This window comes from Monodelphis domestica, chromosome 1 (genome assembly GCF_027887165.1).
Source record: "Monodelphis domestica isolate mMonDom1 chromosome 1, mMonDom1.pri, whole genome shotgun sequence".
Taxonomy (NCBI): domain Eukaryota; kingdom Metazoa; phylum Chordata; class Mammalia; order Didelphimorphia; family Didelphidae; genus Monodelphis; species Monodelphis domestica.
Window position 1 is genome coordinate 55,377,896 of NC_077227.1, and position 23,530 is coordinate 55,401,425.

General features: G+C 35.7%; 1 protein-coding gene across 2 annotated transcripts in view; it reads left to right on the forward strand.

Moving 5' to 3' along the window:
- Positions 1-23,530, forward strand: part of ADK (adenosine kinase) — a 645,392-nt gene that overhangs the window by 70,651 nt on the left and 551,211 nt on the right. For both annotated transcript variants that reach the window (XM_007478433.2, XM_007478434.3), the window contains exon 2: positions 7,732-7,806. In XM_007478433.2, coding sequence (XP_007478495.2) covers positions 7,732-7,806 — 75 coding nt within the window. The remainder of the gene's footprint in view (positions 1-7,731; positions 7,807-23,530) is intronic.

A 23,530-nucleotide genomic window follows, 5' to 3' on the forward strand; every position in this document is an offset into this window, starting at 1 on the left:
CTTTGCTGTGTCGCCATCTCAGCCGTTGAACCTTCTTATTGGTTTCTTCTGTCTGTTCTGCCGAAGCAGTCTTCACATGCTGGGTGAGCAAAGCCCTGGTTCACCAGGGGTCGACGACCCGATGGCTACCCTCACAAGGTTTGGCCGGCCTATCGAAGCCGTTACCCGGGGTGTGGCTGCTGCCACATGCTAGCAGCTACTAGGAGCCACAAGTGAGAGCTGGGTGTCAGGTGAGGGTCAGAGGCTGGAGAGCTGCCCTAGGAGGGCACGACAAGCCCTCCATACCAGAGATACTACCCCTCCCTGAACACCCCATATATATATATATATATATATTAAGGCTTCATAAACCCTTCCCACTTTTCTATAAACCTTTTCCACACTTAATAACCTACAGTCATTGAGCCAATCTGCATCCAGGATACAGAACACAGCTCTGTGGTTGGTTGCCTTTCCTTGTATCAGCCAATAGTGGCCTCAGGATAAGTGTAACTCCATGATACAGAATTATATATATATATATATATATAATATGAATTATATATATTATATATAATATATAAATTATATATTATATATACAAAATATATATATATAATTTTTTAAACCTCGATGCAGTGAAGCCACACACAATATACCCTTAGGCCTAGCTGTGTCTGTTTTGTCTGTTTCCCAAGGAGATTAGGGAAGAAGGAAAAGAAACCATATGTTACAAAATATTTATAGGAGCTTTCTTTTTAGTGGTAAAGAACTGGAAATCAAGGGGCTACTAAAAAAATTGGGTTATATGATTGTGATGGAATACTTCTGTACCATAAGAAACTATGATTAGATTTTAAAACTAGGAAAGAACTACTTGGGATAAAGAATAGCAAAATGAATTCTCCAAGAGAATATCAAATATAGCTACAGAATTAATCCTGGAAGAATATATTGTGAATATCACCTTTAGAGACTGAACTGAAAAATGGAAACATGAAAGATAATTTATGTAAAAATATGTCTCCCTGATGATATCTTCTCCCTGAGAGGAAGTAGGGGCTGAGACATTTGTAAATAATATTTACTAATTAAAAAATAAACAGATTAGGGAATCACAAAGAAGGTTAGTGACTCGATTCTCTAAGGTCACATAAGGAATAAAGATCAGAGGTGGTATTGAACTTAGGTTTTCCTGATCCCCAGTATAACATACTGTATTACTACTTTTTATTTGACTGAAAAATAATTCAAATTAGCTTTTAGCATGAACTGATTTTTAAAAAATATGTTTGAACTATCATGAAAGTTTCAAGCTAGTAGTTTTTCTTAGAATTAAAGAGAGATTATTTAGCTGTTAATGCTCATTTTTATAAGTAGGTCATTGCTGAGGAAGCATTCAAGTCTTTTAGAACATGTTTGCCCTTCTGCTACATTAAGTAAACTGTTTAAATTATGTTTAAATCCTTGGGAATATCATGCTTATAAGATAATTGGTATAGTGCCTTAAATGAAATCTTTCAACAGAATATATAAATTCATGATTAGGCAAGCTTTAAATCTACAGTTAATAAGTTACAGCTTTTTTTGAGTCCTAATGAGAGCTAAGCTTTTATACAGTGTACCAAAAGTAAACTTTAGTAGATCAAAACTGTACTAAGACTTTTGGGACACTATATGTATGCAACCCTCTTGAAAACTTAGTATATGAAATCAAGGAACATTTGTTAATGAATGAATGAGAAGTTTTTCTTTACCTCTTGCTATGTTCCAGGCTTACACGAACTACCAAGACTACAAATATAAAATCAAGACTGTTCATACTTTTAAAGGAGTGTTCTAATAGTTGGAGAGACTCTGCATATGAGGGAGTAGTGACCACAGAAGGTTGTTTTGTTTGGGGAAGTCAAAGAATTGACTTAATAAAATGTTAGGGAGAATTAATTGACTTGTGTTTACTATTTGTAGAGTATTGTGATGGTCTTTAGTCATGTCCCACTCTTCCTGTTGAGGTTTTCTTGGCAAAGATCCTGGAATATTTTGACATTTTCTTCTACAGCTCATTTTACAGATGAGGAAACCGAGGTAAACAGTGTTAAGTGACTTGCCTATGGTCACATAGCCAGTAAGTATCTGAGGCCATATTTGAATTTACATTTTCCTAGGCCCAGAGCTTTTATGGTTTGAGCTGTCTTCTTCCCTTGAGTTAGATTTGTGCAAAAGATTAATGTTCCTGCTTTAGTGGTCCCTACAGGATAATTTGTTTTTCAATGCTTTGAATTATACTGTTTCCTAGAATTTGATCTCCACTTGGATTTCCCAAATACTATTCAGGTTGTTTTATTTTAAATATTGTTTGAAATCTGTAATGTGTTGACTAAACTTAGAAATCATTTTTGTTGGCAGATTTTTGTTGTAGTCATAATTGAATTATATACCTGTTTCCCTTAGTTTATACAATAGACATTTTATTTGAAAAATTGAGTCTTTTTAAGTGCTCTAAGTGAGCTTGCTGCTTAGAGAAAAACTATTGGAAAATGCTATCTTTTTGTATAAATTTCAGTCTTCATAAATGGAAAATTATATCTTTATCCTGAAATTTTGGGCCTCTATAAAATTGTGTTACATCTTATTTTCTTTTGACAAAGTGAACAATTTAATTGACTTAATACTTTAATGACTTATAAGGGTCATTCGTTTTTCACAGCTAAAATTATTTGATTAAAAGGTTGATTAGTAAATGCAGTATTTTTATTATAGAATGTTTATTACTAGTAGTTACAAATGATAATATTCCTAGTTAATACTTAGTTTGTAAATGCAAGATATTTTAGTTTTATTCATGAAATTTTAAACTTGGTCTCCTCTATGTTGTGGAACCTTAATAACACCCAGAAACTAAGCTTATGTTATATGGGAGAAGGAACATCAGATTTGGAATTGAGTTTCTAGGGACTTGAATTTGAGTTCCAGACCTGCCACTTAGCTATGGCCTTTGTAATTTTGGGCCAGTTCTTAATCTCATTAGATAACCGTAACCTGTTTATGTATAAATTAATGAGTGAGATGAAGTAGATGATCTTTGTATTCTGTGTTCTTTTCTAAAGTAGAATGTAGAAATCCGTGTTACTTTGTTACAAGATTGTGACATAGGCAAGGGTGACCGGGTGTCTATTACAGTTAATTTTTAAAGTTACCTTGGGGTTAAAGTCCTTATTTTCACTGCAGCTGGTTTTTGTTTTCCAAATCCTTTCTGGAGAAATCTTTTTCTGATCATTGTCTCCTAGTGCCTTTCTTCTGAAATTTCCTGTGTACAATTTTTTGCATGTTTTCTCCATGAGAATGTGACCTTCTTGAGGGCAGGGACTTTTTTGGCTTTCTCAGGACCATCAATGCTTAGAGTAATGATTGATACTTATTAATTGCTCAATAAATAAATGCTTTTTACCTGACTTGTCACCTTCCTCAAAGTACTAGTAGGTTATAGGAATTGAATATTATTGATATAGTGCTTATTGATTTTAAAAAATTGTGACACATTTATATTTGTTAAATTGTTGGTAAACTTTGTATTCATACAGCTCACAGTTATCCATACATCATTATTAAGTACAGATAATATTTATTCTTAAATCAGTTTTCTTTGTTTCATTGAATATTCTTGTACCACTTGCCTTGATTTATTTCCTGTTCAGTGTATTTTTAGGAACCCTCGACTAATCTTAACAGTCTTAGAAAAAATATTTGAGATAGGAAATTTTAAAAAATCATTAACTTACCAGGGAAATAATGAAAAAAAAATACGAAGGAAGGGGGCCTAGCAGTAGCAGATCTCAAACTATATTATAAAACAGTGGTCATCAAAACAATATGGTACTGTCTAAGAGACAAGAAGGAGGATCAGTGGTATAGAGTGGAGGTAAATGACCTTAGCAAGACAGTCTGTGATAAACCCAAAGATCCCAGCTTTTGGGACAAAAATCCACTACTTGATAAAAACTGCTGGGAAAATTGGAAGGCAGTATGGGAGAGATTAGGTTTGGATCAACATCTCACACCCTACACCAAGATAAACTCAGAATGGGTGAATGTTTGGAATATAAAGAAGTAAACTATAAGTAAATTAGGTGAACACAGAATAGTATACTTGTCAGATCTTTGGGTAAGGGAAGATTTTAAGACCAAGGAAGAGTTAGAAAAAAATCACAAAATATTTAATAAATAATTTTGATTATATTAAAGAGGTTTTGTATAAATAAAACCAATGCAACCAAAATTAGAAGGTAAGCAACAAATTGGGAAAAAAATCTTTATAACAAAAACCTGACAAAAGTCTTAATTACTCAAATTTATAAAGAGCTAAATCAATTGTACAAAAAATCAAGCCATTCCCCAATTTATAAATGGGCAAGGGACATGAATAGGCAATTTTCACATAAAGAAATCAAAACTTAATAAGCACATGAAAAAGTGTTCTAAATCTCTTATAATCAGAGAAATGCAAATCAAATCAACTCTGAGGTATCACCTCACACCTAGCAGATTGGCTAACATGACAGTAAAGGGAAGTAATGAATGTTGGAGGGGATGTGGCAAAGTCGGGAAGTTAATGCATTGCTGATCGAGTTGTGAATTGATCCAACCATTTTGGAGGGCAATTTGGAACTATGGCCAAAGGGTGCTTAGAAGACTGTCTGCCCTTTGACTCAGCCATAGCCCTGCTGGGTTTGAACCCCAAAGACTTACAAGAATATTCATAGCTGTGCTCTTTGTGGTAGCAAAAAATTGGAAAATGATGTGATGCCCTTCAATTGGGGAATGATTGAACAAATTGTGGTGTATGTTAGTGATGGAATACCATTGTGCTGAAAGGAATAATGAACTGGAGGAATTCCATGTGAACTGGAATGACCTCCAGGAATGGATGCAGAGTGAGTGGAGCAGAACCAGGAGAACATTGTATATAGAGACTGATACACTGTGGTATAATCGAATGTAATGGACTTCTCCATTAGTGGCAATGCAGTGATCCAGGACAATTCTGAGGGACTTATGAGAAAGAACACTATTTACGTTCAGAAGAAGAACTGTGGGAATCACAAACACAGAAGAAAAACAACTGCATGATCACAGGGATCCAGGGGGATATGATTGAGGTTGTAGATTCTAAATAATCACCCTAGTGTAAACATCAACATGGAACTAGGTTCTGATCAAGGACACATGTAAATACCCAGTGGAATTGCACTTTGTCTACAGGAAGGGGGAGTGGAGGAAGGGAAAGAATATTATTCTTATAACCAAGGAATAATGTTCTAAATTGACTAAACAAAATTAAAAATAAAAATCATTAACTTAAAGTTTTAAATGAGGGTTTCTTCACCTGTGCAAGTTAGAAATTGAACAGTGTGATGTGGTAGTTCATGAAATGACTGCTCCCTTGAGGTTCAGTAAGAGAAGCATAGTTTATAGGGAAAAAAAAATACAGAGGTAGTCACTGTGCTCTGATGTGGTCATACCAAATACAGAGTATTGTGTTCTACATATTTCTTTTTGGTGAAGGTATTGACATTCTGGAAGTGTCCAGTGAAGGAAGGAAGGAAGAGTAGGAAAGCTGAATTTAGGTTAAATGTCAAGAAAAAACCATGTAACACCCAGAACTATTCAGAATCAGAATGTTGGAAGGGAGTAATTCTCCCTCTTGTCTTCAGGGAAAGGTGGAATAATTATTTAGTTGTGTAAGATTTCTTTTTTGCGTATTTTGAAAAGGATGGCTACTAGTATAGTATCTCTTCCAAATTTGAAATCATGTGATTCGATGATAGAATACATCACAGGGTTTCTTAACCTTTTCTCTTTCAAAGACTGTTTGGTGAAGTTTACAAACTTCTAAGAATCTTGTTTTTAAATGCATCAAGTACAATACCATCACAAAGGAAATCAAATGTGAGCAAAAGTGAAATATGTAACTTTTCCCCCATCCAAGTTTATTGGCTCCCTAAATTCTATTTACAAACCCCAGTTTAAGAACCTCTTGTTTATTTGACTTTGATATATTCATGTCTCTTCCTAATTGTGGATAATTGAGAGATTATATTTTTCTTAAATTTTAAATGTTTTCTTTTAGAAGCCATAATTCTTTTTAACTAGGAAAAATCCTCAAATCTAAGAGCTGGACGATCTTGTGACCAGTGGCATTGTATTATATGTTGACTTTAATGAGCACACGTGCTTTGTATGGTTGAGCCTGCAGTAGTGATGGGCTGTTGCTGGAATGAAGCAAAAGTGCACAAATACCCAGCAGTGGTTATTAGTGTCATTTCTTAACTGATTGACTTTGTTGTATAGTTCACATATGAATAAATTATCTCATACTCTAGCAATATGTTTTACCATTTTTAAATTTTATTCTTCTAATTTTTTTTCATTTCCTTCATTGATGTAGCAATAGATTTCTATAATTTGAGCTATATTTCCAGCAATTTGTACTGGTATTCCGGTTCCACATAGAGTTAGCTCTTGGGCACAGACATAGAGTCTTATAAAAGCTTAGTAAGTTCCTGAGAGGTTCCTTTGCACCCATTCCCTTGATTTGGAAGCTTTGAATGGGGAGTATGGGCAGTTGGAGAGAGTGATCATTGGGCAAACATTACTCTTTTCCTAGTTCCTGACCTTTTTCTAAATCTTCCCATTCTGGAGAAGTCGCCCTGCTTTAGATATGTGACTCCTGCCAGTTCAGTCGGGATCCCAGCCATGATCACTGCACTCCTAGCTCTAGTCACTGTCCTGACATCTTAATTTCCTTGCCAGCCTCCATTCTTCCAGTTTCTTTCCCTTCTTTCCCCCTGTGCTCCCCCGCTTATGTATGTTCCTTGAAAAGTGGGGTTTCTCTTAGGCACTTAATAAATGCTTCTTTCCCTTGTCCCTTCCTCCCCCTCCTCTTCTCTTTCTCTTTCTCTTCACTCCTTACCTTCTCTATTTTATCTCGATCTATGTTATGCATATTACAGTTTTGCTTATTCACTTGTATTTCTGAAAACATCTGTGTTCATGTAGTCAGAAATATGTTAGCAAAATCTCTCTCATTCTTTCTTCAGTCAGTCTGAGTCACCTTGTGTTTAATAAAGCTCTTATCTTGTGGACAGTTTCATTACACAGAATTCCAACTGCATTAATTCATGCCTTTGTTCCTTCTCCTTCATAACATGCTTTATGAAATTCTATGAAAATTTGAGGAAAAGTTAGTAGATTTTCAAATGTTTAAATTGCTTCTTTGTCAAGCCTAAATCTCCCTATTTATAACTTTTAAGATATTGTTCTTTTTCTGTATTCTTGGGCCAAAGAGAACCAGTCTGATTTCTTTAGAACCTGGCTCCAATCTCTAAGACCAGCATTCACCTATTCCTGGGTCCAGCCAAATTGTCTGGTTTACTGTTTTCATGCACAATTATCTCTATAATCCTTTCTGTTATCCAGTGAATTTTTTCTACCACCTCTCTTGTCTGAGGCAGATTTGATAAGAGTATCAGCTAATACTGCTTCCAAGTAACTGATAAAAATGTGAGGCTTTACTAAGCCAAGCATAGATCTCCAGGGCACTCCACTGAAGACCTTTTTCCAAGTCAGCCCTAGCCTTCAGTGACTACTTGGGTCACTGAAGAAACTTCAGCCAGTTCTAAATCTAATTAACTGTTTTATTGTTAGATTAACTAGTATACAATTGTCTAATTTGTGACTGTGCATCCTTTTCAGGGAAAATATTCTTTTTGGAATGGGAAATCCTCTTCTTGACATTTCTGCAGTTGTGGACAAGAATTTCCTTGATAAGTAAGTATGAGAACCTTTGTATATAATGTGAAAAATAGGCTAGAGGGGGGAAAATGCTGAAAACTTAGAATGGAATGTGCTATACCAAGAACCAAGCACATTATGAGGACCAGGCCTGATGACACTGATGCTGTCTTACTCATTGCCTTAGAAATTGGTCCTGCTTCTTGCTACTGGAAAGCCTTTGTACAATTTCATTTGAAATTTTATTCTAAATGGAATGCATGATTTCCGTAAGATATTTTTTCCACAAACCTATTATTACTACTGATCTCCCATGGTTTCAAGCTTTTTAAATGATCTCAGAAAGCAATGCATGTCAAAAACCTTTTTGTTTGTTTTATATTGACTAATTTCAACCTAATATTGGTTAGCCAGTGTTTGATTTCCTTTGCATCAATAAATATGTATCTAGTATAATCCTTTGTGTTGCATCACATTTCTGGAAATTATTACAACACAAACTTACACTTGGCTCTCATTTGTTGAGCAACATTTTTTATACTGAGCTTCTTCTTTTTTTGTTTTTCTTTCTTTAAAAGAGAACCTTAATTTTCCCAGGTAGTTCTTGACTAAATTTTTGCCTCAGATAGAGAATTTGGGCTAGGAGATAATTTAAGTTCAGAAAAGGACTTGGGAAAGAAGTACATAGAAACCAGCCCTACATATATCTTTAATGCTAAGAATAAATTTGTATCAACTTTTACATTTTTACATATTTATTTGTATGCTCATTTACTTGATTTTTTTGCTAAATAAATCTCCCAAAGTTTTTTAGAAGTTATTTAGATGTGATGGTCTGGGTGCTTGATTGCCTGGCATTTCTGTATTAGCATAGTTGGGAACTCCAAAAACTTCTTTGTCTTAGGCTCAGCAGATCCCCAAAGGCTATTGGAAGGATTTTTAATTGTAGGCTGCCAGAAAGCAGAGAATGGGTGGTGCCAGTGGTGTGATGTTATGGGCACAAACTTGGCCATCAGAATAATGGGAGTAGGATAAAAGAAACTGATTTTGGATGGAAGGTGTTAACCCTGAGTTCTAAATTCAGGATTTGGAGGGGGAAAATAAGCTTTGGGGACTTTAGCTATGAATAATGAGACATTTTTCTTAATTAAAAAAAAAAATCTCTTTGTAGTTGATCTGAAAATACAACTTGGTCCTGGTTATTTTGAAAACTAAATCCCAAGAAATTGGTCAGTTATTGGAATTTGCATTCTACTGGTCTGGAACAAGTGACCATATTTTACATGATTATATTCGAAATAGTACAAATTCAAATACATTCTACTACTTCATGGGATTCCTTTTGGGGGGGGCGCTGATCAGGATCTGCCTGTACAATTAATTTTTATGCGTGAAACTGGTTTAGCTTGCTTTTCAGCCTGCCTAAAGAAATCTATAACAGGGTAGTGTAGAATCACAAGTTTACTTGACTTAACCCCTGGGTTTGGATCTTCTCTCCAAATCTTAATATTGGCTGTATAACTATGGAATAATCGCTTAATATCTTTGACTCCAAGTTTCCTTATCTGCAAAACAGAAATACCTCAAAAGAGATAATATCCTTAAAGTGCTTTGTAAACTTCGATGTGACATAAAATTGACTTTTTTGTTGTTTTTTTAAACCCTTAGTGAATTCTTTGATGAGCCAATTGTGTTAATACCACCATAAATATTGCTAAAGAATAAACAAGTACTATTTGTAATACATCATATGTTTGATATTTAGGAGCTTGCAGTGTTTATGACTTTAATACTTTTTCTCAAAATAAGTACATCTTGGGGAAAAAAGGAAAAAAGTACATTTAAACAACGTGCAAAACATCTGTATAGTAACAGGAAAAATCAAATATAGAGTCAGAAATTGTACAAAAAATTAAGCCATTCCTCAACTGAGAAATGGTCTAGGGACATGATTTTAAAAAAATTTTTTTTTAGTTTTCAGATAAAGTCAAAACTATCAATAAAAGTGTTCTAAATTCCTCCTGATTAGAGAAATGCAAATCAAAACAACTCTGAGGTACTACCTCACACCTAGCAGATTGGCCAATATGACAGTAAAGGAAAATAATAAATGTTGTAGGGGATGTGGCAAAATTGGGACACTAATGCATTGCTGGTGGAGTTGTGAATTAATCCAGCCATTCTGGAGGGCAATTTGCAATTATGCCCAAAGGACTTTAAAAGAATGATCTAGCCATAGCAGTGCTGGGTTTGTATCCCAGTGAGATAAGGAAAAATACTTGAACAAAAATATTCATAGCTGCACTCTTTGTGATGGTCAAATACCGGAAAATGAGGGGATGCCCATCATTTGAGGAATGACTGAACAAATTGTGGTATATGATGGTAATGGAATACTATTGTGCTATAAGGATTAATGACCTGAAGGCTTTCCATATAAACTAGGAGAACCTCAATGAACTGATGCAGAGTAAAATGAGTAGAACCAGAAGAACATTGTACACAGAAAGTAAAACATTGTGGAATAATCCAATGCAGTGGACTTATGTACTAGGAGCAGAGCAAAAGCCAGAACACTTCTGGAAAACAAGAAACAAACCACAAATAAACAATCCACATTGAGAGAGAATTATGGGAGTAGAAATGAAAAAGAAAACATATACCCAGTGGAATTGCTATGGGGGGGGAGGGGGAGGAGAGGGGAAGGAAAGAAGGTGAATCTTGTAACCATTAAATTAATGAATTAAATTAAATCAATTAATATCCTAAATTAATTAATTAAATAAATTTCCCCAAACAAAAATAAGTAAAGAAATGAATGAATAAATGAATAAAGCATGGCATCTCTTATCACATATATATATGGATATGTGAGGTTTAGGCCTTAAAGATTGCTCTATAGCAAAAATGAATAATATGGAAATAGATATCAAGTGACAGCATTGTACAATCCTGTGAAATTGCTTGTTGTCTCTGGGAGAGGGAGGGAAAAGGGAGGGAAAAAATGAATCATGTAAACATGGAAAAATGTCTTTAAAAAAATTAAAAAGTATAGACTCAAAATTCTGGAACTTAAAGGATTTGGTTTAGAGTTAAAGAAATCAGAGCCCAGCTTGGTTACTGATCTTGTTAGGTGTGACCCATCTTGGGGAAGAGGTAGGGTTGGAGGGAGGCATCAAGGAATTGAGTCGGGTAGAATGGTGGTAGGAGGACTGAGCCAGGCTTAGAATTTAGGCCTCCTGATTTCTGTTCCTAGATTCTAGCCTGCCTCACTCAGTTAAAGAGTAAAGTAACTTGTTTAAATGTTCCTATTTGTTAATATGTTTCTATTCCCATTTAGGTTAAATCCAGGGTTTTAAAAACACTTAAGCAAATCCTACTTCTTGCCCTACTTTTAAAGATGGCCCCTTTCTTTATCTGTTTGTAATAGAAATTGAATGTTACAGAGAAATATGTGACTTATTTTTTCCTTCCTTGCCCTCTCTTGTTTTCGTCATTCTTATTTGCTTTCTTCTGCTCCTCTACCCTGTTATTTAAAATGAAAATCATTATTGTTCTAACTATGCTTATGATAAAGTATTCACCATATAAGAATCATTGCATGCCATTAATGAACATTGGTGAAAAGAAAAAGTCAATTTGGACAAAGTGTCCTTTCCTATTTAACTGCTAAAAGTTAATGGTAAGCTCCTTGTGAACAGGACTCATTTTATGTATTTTTTGGACCAATAATACTCAGCAGAGTGGTGGGCATATAATGAATCCTCCAGAAATAATTAATGCAAGTAAAATGCCAAAAATATATATTAGCAAAAGTTTTAAAAATTTAAGAGTATTTGGATGCCACTTGTGTTTATTTTCTATTAAAAAATTTTTTTTATATCAGATTTTTAGAGATATTCACTAAAATTTAAGTTTACTGACATCAGGCTAGGAATAGTTTACCTCTTGCACAGAGATCAAGAAATCATTTCAAGTCTAATAACATCCAGATGTTCAGAAACAGATTTTTAAAAAACCAATTCTTTTCTTCTGTCAACTTGGAAAAACAGAGAACTACTAAAGTAGTCAGAAAAACCAAGTCTTTAATCACGAAAGAGATAGGGCCAATGCAATTGGCCACTCTCACAGAGTTGAGCCAAAATATAGAGAGCCAAAATCAGAGCCCGGTGGGGCTCTGGGGACAATATCTCTTGGAGGAATCAATGGGCTAGAAGATTCTCCAAAGAACAATAGAACTGTGGGAACTTTAATATACCGTATGGGGAACTGAGGACTGGGAAGTATGATTGATTGACATTACCATGCTATGAGGAAATGAGAAGTCCAAGACAGGATCATCTGGGAGAGGCTGATGCTTTACAATGGATATAAAAGGGAAATATCCAGCCAAGGGAGCACATTGATACAGTGGGAGAAACTACTAGTACACCCCCACCCCCCTCTCCATGTACCTTTGAAAGTTGCATTTGTACTATATTTGAGCACTAACTGCTTTGAAACCATAAATTGTGTATTGTGCACCTTAGCATACATAAGAAGCATGGTGATCTGGGACAAATGAGAAATGCCAACCAAAATCCTGTTTTCATATTTTGTCAAATGACACCCTTAATACTAAAGGCACTAAATCAGTGTTGATTATAAAACTGCTAGAAATGAGAAAACTGGAATGACTATGCTGCTTGCAGTCACAGCTGACAGGTGAAAACTGACTCCTTATGTAATTTTAAGGTGTAAAACATTACCTAATGAAAAGTTACCTTCAGGAGTGATCTTTCCTATGCAGGAAAAGGGATGGATGAATGAAGAACTTGTATTAGACTGGTTGAAAGTTGTCTAGGGTTGGCTTAGGGTGTGTTACTGTGTCAGAGAGGAATGCTCTACTTAATGTGCCCATGGACTTAGCTGTTATTCTGGGAGGAATGACATTGCAATTACAAGTATTAGGTATAGTAATTAATAAGCCATTCAGAGATCATTTTGTTATGGGCATGGAAGGATACCCTTTTGAGTTCGGGAAGGATGCCTTTTGCAAGCATGCAATGACTCCAAAATTTAGCTTAAAAACAAAAGAGATTTATTAATTTAGAAAGTAATGTTAAGAGTGGTCAGGAGGATATCAAGGTAGAATAGCAAGATGGGGAGCAGTTCCTTGGGAGGACAGCATTAAAGGAAAGGCTGTTCCTCCATGGGGACAGCATGGATGGAGAGGCTGTCCCCCAGACGACATCAGTTCTGGGGATTTTATACATTCATCACAACAGTTAGTCACTCAGGCATGAGGTGGGGTGATCATACTGGGGTCGGCCTGGGGACGTAAAGATTCCTTAGTTTTAGGGGACAAACAGATGTCCGATAGGATCGAGGTGTGGTCTGAAGGTACATCTTTCTGACCATCTAGAGGATGATCAAAGGAAGATAGTCATCTCAGGACTCTAGGTGGGGTCATTGGGTGTTTTTAGTCTCAGAAAAAACAACAAGGGAGTTCCCCTGACAATAGTTCGCCTGGGTTTCTGGGGTACAGTGCCCATGTCAATTTCAGGAAAGAATAAAATGAGTGCATGTTGGCTGGAAACCATGAATTTACTCCATCAGGAAAAATGAAGAAATTGTTGGTCATTGTATTAGGGAACTGGATCAAAACCACTTGGGACAAAATCTCCAGCAAGGCCTTTGTGCTTTGATTAAAAAATGTATATCAAACAAAAAATGTATATATAAAAAAAGTATGGATGGTAGTGAAGATTTTTTTTTGTGTGTGGGAAGAAGGTGAAGGTGATGATTTAAATGATGTTTCCACATCGGGAGGTGAAGGAATAGAAGAGGAAGGAGAACATAATTAAATATTGGAAGGTGGTTTCTCACAATTATCTATAAAAGTAATACATATTTAATAAAAAAGTGTTGGCATTAAACCTTCTTTAACTTGTTTTTAGGACCTTGAAAAAAATTAGAATATGAAGTTCTTGCATTATTCATGAGTTAAGAGAAAAAATTATAATTTAAAATGATAAAATATAATGAGCGTTTCCTCTTTCTGAGTTATCCTTCAAAATACTCCAGATCACAGCATAATGGGGTTTGTATTATATCCAGGCTAATGTGGTAGGTAAGTCTATTAGTCAAACCTGAACTGGGGCTATTAAATACTTTAAGGTCTATTGTTCAGTCTGAAATGGGCTAGTCTGGGACTTGCCTTGGGGTGAGTCCTTAGGGGACAGGGACAAAATTGGGTTTTCCAAAAAACCCAGTTGACACATAATTTAACATTAGATACCCCATTTACATTGGGTGGTTTGTCTTCCCATCACTCAAGTGAGAGGAAAGGTAGGCAGTTTCTGTTAGTTAATGTTAGCAAAACCATCAGAAAGTTAGCTTAGTTCTTAGTAGACATAAATAGAATTTGGCAAATGCAGGATTTTACTTGTTTAATGAGGGCAGAAAACAAGGAGAACCTTGATTAAGAGGTTGGTTGGTTGCCTAGAAATGGATGGGTTTCACAACATGTTGAGCAATGCCACAATGCAGCAGGATCCACTGAACAGAGCATTGTGGAGCATCTTCTTCAATTTTCCGTGATGATTGCCAAGACCAGCCTCTGCTTTGAAGAATAAAAATGAAGAGAGAGCCATAGTCTTTGAAAGAGACCCAAGCTGTTTGTATGAATTTGTATGATTTTTAAGTTAGTGACCTTTAGGTACAATGAAATAATTTGGAGATTTTCTTTCTAGGACACAGGAAAAATGTTTAGTTTCAGCATTGTTTTGTGATTGCTCACTTTATTTCTTCTTATTTTTTAAAAAACTTACCTTCCATCTTAGAATTAATACTGAGTATTGATTCTAAGGCAGAAGGGTGGTAAGGACTGTAATAAGGGATTATCTCTCCTGTACAGGACTAAGTAATGGGGATTGTGACTTGCCCAGGTTGACACAGCTAGGAAGTGTCTGAGGTCGAATTTGAACCCAGGACCTCTCATCTCTGGGCCTCACTCTCACTCCATTGAGCTACCCACCTGCTCCCTGATTGCTCAATTTAAAAAACAAAACAAAACAACAAAACCCTTACCTTCTGTTCTAAGGCAGAAGAGCACAAAGGGCTAAGTAATTGGGGTTAAATGACTTCTCCAATATCACATATTTTTGTTAATTAGTCCATTGCTTGGCAATATTTCAGAGCCAGCCATTTCCTTGGCCAAAACTTCATTGTCAGAAGGTGCCCAATCTGATATGTAAGGGTTAAGTTAACATGTAACTTGAAAATTCCCATTGCTTACCAGACAGGGAATAAATTCTTTAAAGCAGTAGCTGATAAAGTAAAGGTCATTTAGCTGTTTCCTTTGCACTATTGTGCTGAGTGATTTGGCAGGGTCTTTTGTTCTTACTCTCCTAGGTTTTTGTTGGACTGATTGTTGAGAGGGAAAAGAAAACAAAAATGTGTTTTATCTTTGCATTTTTCTTTTGTCTTTATAATTTTCTGCCTAATAGCTGCTCAGTTCATTGGGTGGTTCACTATGGAATTCCATCTTGGCATAATATTGTCTAAGTGGCTTATTAGTAGCATTTCTACCAAATTTCACTCAGGAGAAGAGTAAATATAAGGTATTCCTATCATTTTTTCAAAAATCAAATATAACACAGGTTTGAAAGAACACAATTCCACAGGCAATAGTGAGGGATAAACTTTTAATAACTTTGCAAGTTAGGAAAAAGCAAAGACCCTTTGATTTGATACAGATACTTCCCCAGCATCTTGGACTACCACTTTTCCAACCATCCTTCCTTGGGTCTGGTTGTCAGCACTGTGAATCTCCAGTAGTCACATTAAGGAAACTAGGAGAAAGGGGGAAAATGAAAACCTAAGTGGTGTGATTGGCACCTAACCTTTCTCTGTTTTACCAGTTTCTGTAAGCCCTATTGCTTGGCCTGTATAGAGTTATGTAAAAATTACTCTTGGATTGGTTTTGACCACAAGAAAAAAACTTCTTTACCACGGACCACTTGGATTAATGAGCTGGAGTTTGGGATGAGAAGTACATACCTTAAGTTGATAGATTTTAAAGTTTTGTTATTTTATGTGACTCAAGTTTTTTAGACTGCTAAGTATTTGCTCCTGAAATTAGGAAATAGTGATATATACTTTAAAGTAGTTAAGCTGTGCTGAAAATGTTGTTTGTTACTAATTAAGGGATTAGAGTGCCCCAAAGCCTCCAGACCTGTAGTATTATTGGGGGCAACATCTTTTTGGGCTTTCAAAAGGCTTTACCACCCATCCCAACAGTGGTCCCTTAGTTAGACAGAATTTAAAGTAATTTGATAGACGTAAAATAAAGTAATTTAAAGTCAAGGACTTTACATTTAGGAAAGCTAATTCAAGTATTAAGCCTGATTTTAAATTACTTGTTCTATGGTGGGTATATTTTATGTTGGGGATATTTGATTAGAAGTGATGGCCACAGTCTATCTCATGATCTGAAGAAAGTGAATACATTTTTTCCTGGAAATGAAATTACTTGATATGAATGAGAAATGTATTTAATTAGTCAATTTAGATCATTTTTCCTTGGTTACAACAATTGTGTTATTTTCCTCCCCTCCGCTAACCCCCTCCTGAAGCTGACTTGCAATTCCACTGGGTTTTACATGTGTCGTTGGTCAAGATTTATTTCTATATTATTAATATTTGCATTAGGGTGATCACTTAGCATCTATATCCCCAATTATATCCCTATCAAACCATGTGATCAAGCAGTTTTTCTCCTGTGTTTCTACTTCTATGGTTATTCCTCTGGATTTGAATAAAGTTCTTTCTCATAAGTCCTTCAGAATTGTCCTATATGATTGCATTGCTCCTAGTAGAGAAGTCTATATGTCTGTTTATAAGGTTCTCTAAGGTTCTGCCCCTTTTGCTCTGCATCAATTCCTGGAAGTCTTTCCAGTCCCCATGGAATTCCTCCAGTTCGTTATTCCTTTGAGCACAATAGTATTCCATCACCAACATATTGAAGGGCATCCCCTCATTTTCTAATTTTTTGCCACCACAAAGAGCACAGCTATGAATATTCCTGTACAAGTCTTTTTCCTTATTATCTCTTTGGGGTACAAGCCCAGCAGTGCTATGGCTGGATCAAAGGGCAAATAGTCTTTTAGCACCCTTTGGGCATAGTTCCAAATTGCCCTCCAGAATGGTTGGATCAGTTCACAACTCCACCAGCCATGCATTAGTGTCCCTACTTTGCCACATCCCCTCCAGCATTCATTACTTTCCTTTGCTGTAATGTTAGCCAATCCGCTAGGTGTGAGGTGATACCTCAGAGTTGTTTTGATTTACATCTCTCTGATTATTAGATATTTAGCACATGAAAAAGTGTTATAAGTCTGTTATAATCAGGATTGTCATTTTTATTGTTAGCTTGTCCTATCTCCATGAGCAATCAATGTTTTCCCAGTTGTTTAGATCTAGTTTTAATTGTGTGGAAAGTGTTTTGAAGTTTTCTTCATATAATTCCTGTGTTTGTCCTAGGTATTTTATATTGCCTAGGGTGATTTTAAATGGAATTTCTCTTTTTAACTCTTGCTGCTGGGATGTGTCAGAAATATATGTTTATTTTGTATCCTGCAACTTTGCTAATTATTGATTATTTCCACTAGTTCATTCTCTAGGATTCATTAAGTAGACCATCATATCATCTGCAAAAAGTGAAGGCTTGGCCTCCTCATTGCCTCCTATTTTAATACTTTCAATTTCTTTTTCTTCTCTAATTGCTACTGCTAGTGTTTTTAGTGCAATGTTAAATAAACGAGGTGATAATAGGTATTCTTGGTTCACTCCAGATCTTATTGGGAAGGCTTCTAATTTGTCTCCATTGTAATGCATTCTTTCTAATGAGATCATTTCACTCCCAGGCAAACAGATAATTTCCTAACTAGAAGCTTATACTGTTTCATTAGCCTGCCCATAGAATGAGTTGTTATTTAAAAATATAAATGTTGGGGGCAGCCCGGGTTGTTCCTTGGGTTGAGAGCCAGGCCTAGATATGGGAGGTCCTGGGTTCAAATTTGACCACAGACACTACCTAGCTCTGTGACCCTGGGCAAGTCACTTAACCTCCAGTGCCTAGCTCTTACCATTTTTCTTCCTTGGAACCAATACAGAGTAATGTTTCTAAGACAGAAGGTAAGGATTAAAAAATAAATTAAAAAAATATGCATATAAATGTTGTTCTTTGACTTTTCTTTCCCTTTCTGCTTCCCTTTTTGATATGGAAATTGGCAAATGTACCAACTCATTTAAAAATCTTGTATAGCTCTCTAATTCTAGATGGTCATGGCGAGGATGCAAGGAAGGAATATGTAGGGAGGAATGAGAAATGAAAATAAAAGTGGAGACAGAGGGAAAGGAACAACACTATTAAAAGCTACAGACCCATACCTTGTGGAGAAAAAGCATAATTACCGAGAGACTTATACCATTTAGAGGCCATGTCCAAAATATAACTTTCCTTAAAAACAGAAACTTTCATTTAATACTATATTGTTTTCTCTTGTAAATCTTCTAAGAATTCATTTTGTTAGTTTTTCCTCCTTTATTGGTCATTGGAGTTGGTTTTAAGTTTTAAGACCCATTATTTAATGTATTTATAATACAAGAGAAGTATCACATGTTAAGAGCCTTTCTTAGGAGTAGGAAGACATTGGAGCAAGTCTTATCTTCACTCATAATAGCCATGGGACCAGGGAGAAGTCATCTAATTTTATGGTGCCTGCCCGAAGGCAATTTAAATTACTGCTGACTAAATGACCAGTTGCTAATTGCTCTTAAAGTTCATATATAAAAATATCTATCTATCTATCTATCTATCTATCTATCTATCTATCTATCTATTTCTTTAGAAAGGAAAATAATCTTTAAGATTGTGTGAAAATGGAATTTGGGAGTTTGGAGGTATGAACTGTAAGGTTCAAGGCCAGAATTTGTTTAAATGAGTGTGGATTATTTTACCACTACTTTCTAAATTAGCTAATTAATATTGAGCAGCCTATATCTTATACTACTGCAAAGCATTGAATACCATAATCTCAGAAAAAACTAAATTGCAGGTTACCTAAAAGTCAGTATACTTTTTCTTGATAGATGTAAGGAGGCAGTAGTAACATATTACTGATGAGGGTTTGCACACTAGAAGTGGTAGGAAAGACATCATTAAGGACAGGAATCACTGTTTTAGGTGATCCAGTCATATATAAAGTATATAATGACTAGGAATTTTACACATGCCCAGAAGTGGTGGCTTTCAGGGAGAGTCTCAAGCATTTGATGAATCAGAAATGTAGCCTAGGCTTTGGTAGGGAGATTGTGGATTGCTGTGTGATAGGATGATTTTCCAGTTTATTGAGCACAAAGCTTTATCTGTTACAATTCACATACCCCTGCCTATGGGAAAGTATCCCTTTTTTTTAAAATTTATATCAGAATACAAAATATATGGAGGAGATTGGAACATATCCACAGACAGTGCCTTACTCCCTTTTCAGAGGTTGGCAACTGGGAATACTTCTGAGAAACTTTTTAGTGTAGTAGTTCTCTACTCTTTGTGAAAACTGAAAATTTAGCTAAATCTGAATTTCTATAATATAGCAATTGAAATTACCACAGGGCTATATAGCATCACCTGGTCTATTGCTATTGGCATTAGGGTTTACTCTTTCTCTTCCTTCAATCCTGTTACATGCTATAAACTCATTCCCATGATGATGGCTGAAGTACATGACTCATCTGTAAATGACTTGGCACTGCCTTTTGCTACACTGCTGATTCAGTTCGTGGTGTGAATAGTGTGAAGGATAACAAGAGAGCCCAAATATTGCTCTGGTAGCCACAGTGTATTAAAAGGAAACAGAGGGAAGTTTCTGGTATACCTGGGAGCTCTTTGGAGTTTTTTGTGAAAAACAGGACGAAGAATTAACTGAATGGAAAAGGGTTTCAATCTGAATTGATGGAAGAATAAAACTACAGACCTAGGGGAGGTTCCACTGAGACTTCATTCGTCTGGAGAAGAAAGTTAGGAACCTGAGCAGAAAGAATGAAACAGCTAACTTTTATTGAAACAAAGGGAAAAAAAGAGAAAAACAATCAAAGGTTGGGGTCAGAGAACAGTTGAGCAATCTTGAGCAAATAAAAATGATTTTGTAAGTATGTTGAGGTAGAAAAGTCTATAGTCTGTTTTTATTTTAAGATATTTTAAATGTAAGAATTTTAGCTTTTTATAGATCTTTGAACTGAAAATCTTTTTCTTCCTTTCCCATTTATTGTTATTGTTATTGTTATGTATATCATCCTTCCAATTGATATTTGAACACCAAATAGATAACTGAGTTTGTTGGGGAATTACTTATTTCTAAAAATGATGAATCATAAGTCTTCCAGGTTTATACTCTGATACATATTTTGTAATTGGTAGTATTAAAAGTATATGTTGAGGCTTATGATATCTCTGAGCCTCAATTTCTGTTTGTAAATTGTGAATAATATCTTCATCCTTATGCTTCATTTACCCTTTGAATCATTCCTCTTTTGGAGACTCACTTTCCCAATGGATTCTGTGACTTAGCTAGCATTTATTTAGTACTTTTGGATTTGCAGAGTGCTTTACATTTATTACCTCATTAATATCACTCATTTATTTGGATATTTTTTTCTGTCAGAATTTGTTTGAGTGAAAGCTTGTTGCAACCCTTCTCACTTTTTAATCAGTGGTCCACCTGATGCATTCATATAGCTCATTCATATAACATTGTTTATAGAGATATGAAAGTAGGTACATGCTTTGGTAGTTGTTGATGCGTTCTGTTAACTTTATTTTGAAACAAAAGATAACATTACTTTTATAGGTCAGATCAACTAACAAGCATTTATTAAGCACTTATTATGTGCTTAATGCACTGAGGAGACAAGATAAATATGAATCTCTTCTCCCTTATATGCTGTACCTTTTGTAGGATGTAAGTTCCAAAAAGATTGTTTCATTTTTGACTTTTATCTCTAGTGGATTGTGTGATAGGATGATTTTCCAGTTTATTGAGCATAAAGCTTTATCTGTTACAATTCACATACACACTCATTCCTAGTTACCTCTTCCTTGGAATGGCTAGCCCAGATGCTCAATAGGCACTTGGGATTCAAGTTTTAATTTTGATAGATTAGCCTGGCTGTCCCAGAAAATTCAGTGGTCAAGGTTACACAAAACTAGATTCGTCATCATCATCTGCTTCGGTGCCTGTGATGGTCAAAGTAAATTCTGCAGTGTGTCTTTGACCCCATTGATTTGGTAGATGTCTCAATGATTAGTAAGCACAATCTTATGTAACCTTCCCTTCAGCACATATTTATGGTTTGACATGTTCTTCCCACCCTCTTGATTCATTACTATTTAGGTATTTATTCATGCCTTTTCATGTCTCAGACTCATCATTTATACTTTTGGATTAGGAACATTGGATATATGTGTTGTTGAACTAATCTTTGATATTTATATATCTCATAAAAGAATCTTTTAATTCAGAGCTGGAATTATTGCCACAGTCACTACTATATTTTAAAGAATTTCATTATGCTTATAGCTAATAACATTACCAAACATCTGAAATTTGCTTGATAAGTTTCAGTCACTCCTCATTACTGCTAAGTCTTTAATGTCGTGCTCTTCCCCTTTTTGCAAACTCTCCCATGCATTCTTTCTCACCTTGCCTGCCCCTTGTGCTCCCTAGTTTCCTTCACAGCTCAGTTTAAATGTTCCCTTCTATGTGATGCTCCCTGTTGCTAGTCCTCTGTCTTTCTCTTTCTTCTCCCCCACCAACATAGAGACTGGATAGATAGATAGTGAACTCCCAGATCTTGGAGCTTCCTCTTCCAATGTAAGGTGCTACCTTCTCTGAAGTCTATAATTAGAGAGTTGCCTAGCATACCGAGGTTATTCTGTACAACTGGAGTCACAGGTCTCTGCAGTTTCAGCATGAACTTGCCAAACTCTAGGCCTTGTTGCCTCAAATATATTTTACTGTGCATACCTGCCTGTATACTGTGGAAGAGTCATGAAGCGAGAGAGAATTTCCTGCATGCAAGACAGAGAGTAAAAGACCTCAGATGTCAATCAAGAAAGGACATTTCAAATAGAATGTTCCCAGGAAAGTCAGTTGGAGCCTGGCCAGTTGATGAACTGAGAGACTGCCTTGGCTTCTGACCAAGGGAAAGACTGGCTTTTTCTGACCTAGGCTGAGGCTTTGGTGTGGCTGATGTCGGTGATTTATTGTTCTATACTGGACTGATTAGAAGAAGACAGAAGAAAATCAATTGTCCTTCATATGTCCTTGACAGACTTTGTGTCACAGCTGTGACAGGATTGACATTTCCCAAAATCCTTCTAACTCTCCTTATAGATTAGGGACAACCATATTCCTCTCACCTCAATTTCCATCCTTGTCCTGTTTTTCCCAATAAACCTCCTTACTTGAGAAAGTTGAAAAGTATCTTCTCTAAATCTCACAGTTCACTTTTGAGTTACTGAGGATGTTAACTAACTGAGAGTTAGAGGGGTAACTGACTAAAAGCGTGGAGGGGAAGAGTGGCAGGAGGGAGTGGGTGGGAAACTGGGAGGTGAAGGGTAGAGGGTAGGAAATATCTTGATCTATTAGCCCTCAGTAGTGATCAGTAGGCAACCCCAGAATATCTCTCTAATAGTATCTCTCTATCTTTCAGCAGTATCTCTATCTCTATAAAAACTAGGCACTCACAAGTTTCCCCTATTATCTCTCTAGTCAAGCCAGAGTATATCCTTCATTATAATAAGAAATATCTCCCACAGATTATCTTTTCTATTAAAATACAAACACAAATATATGTAAGGTGCCTCCCCTAGTATAATATATGTTTCTTGGGGTCAGGAATTGATTTCATTTTTAATTTTTTTCCCTAGTGGCTAGCACAGTATCGGGCACATAGGTGCTTAATAACTACTTGGTGACTGATTAGTGTGTTTAGGATTAGAAATGGAAATTTTTAACAGATTAAAAAAGTAATTAAATCATTCAGCTTTATAAATGCAGTTGCATGCACACATGTATTGGTTCCAAGGCTGAAGAATAGTAAGGGCTTGCCCAGGGTCACACAGCTAGGAAGTGTCTGAGGCTAGATTTGAACCTACGACCTCCCTTCTCTAGGCCTGGCTTGCAATCCACCGAGCTACCTAGCTGCCCCATTATAGTCTTTTAAAGGAAGAACCAGTTGATTTAAGATTTGAAGGAAACTGGGATTTCTTAGAGACACAAATAAAGTCCTAATTGTGTTTCAGGTTTGGTAGACAGCCTTCTTAAAAGTATGAAGATGAGACATAATAGGTGCTTAAATGTTTATTGACTGATTTCACTGACTGACTAGTTTAAAATGTTGTACATGAAGAACTGTGAGTAAGCTTGTTTGACTCCATATGAAGGGGAATAATGGGTAAGAATCTGTATCAATATCTGTTTTTTTATTTTTTTAACCCATTTTCCATTTTTTAGTCCTACCATCTTTTTAATTTAGTTTGAAGTTACTTTAGTCCTATGCGATATAAATTCTTATTTTTGTTGTATAAATGCCAAAACTGTAAAGATAATTTTTAGTGTTTTGAGTTTTGTTTAGTAAGTGATCGCCATGGGAAATTACCAAATATGAAAATACTGAAGTCAGATGGTATTTATAAAGATTTTAATTAATAAAG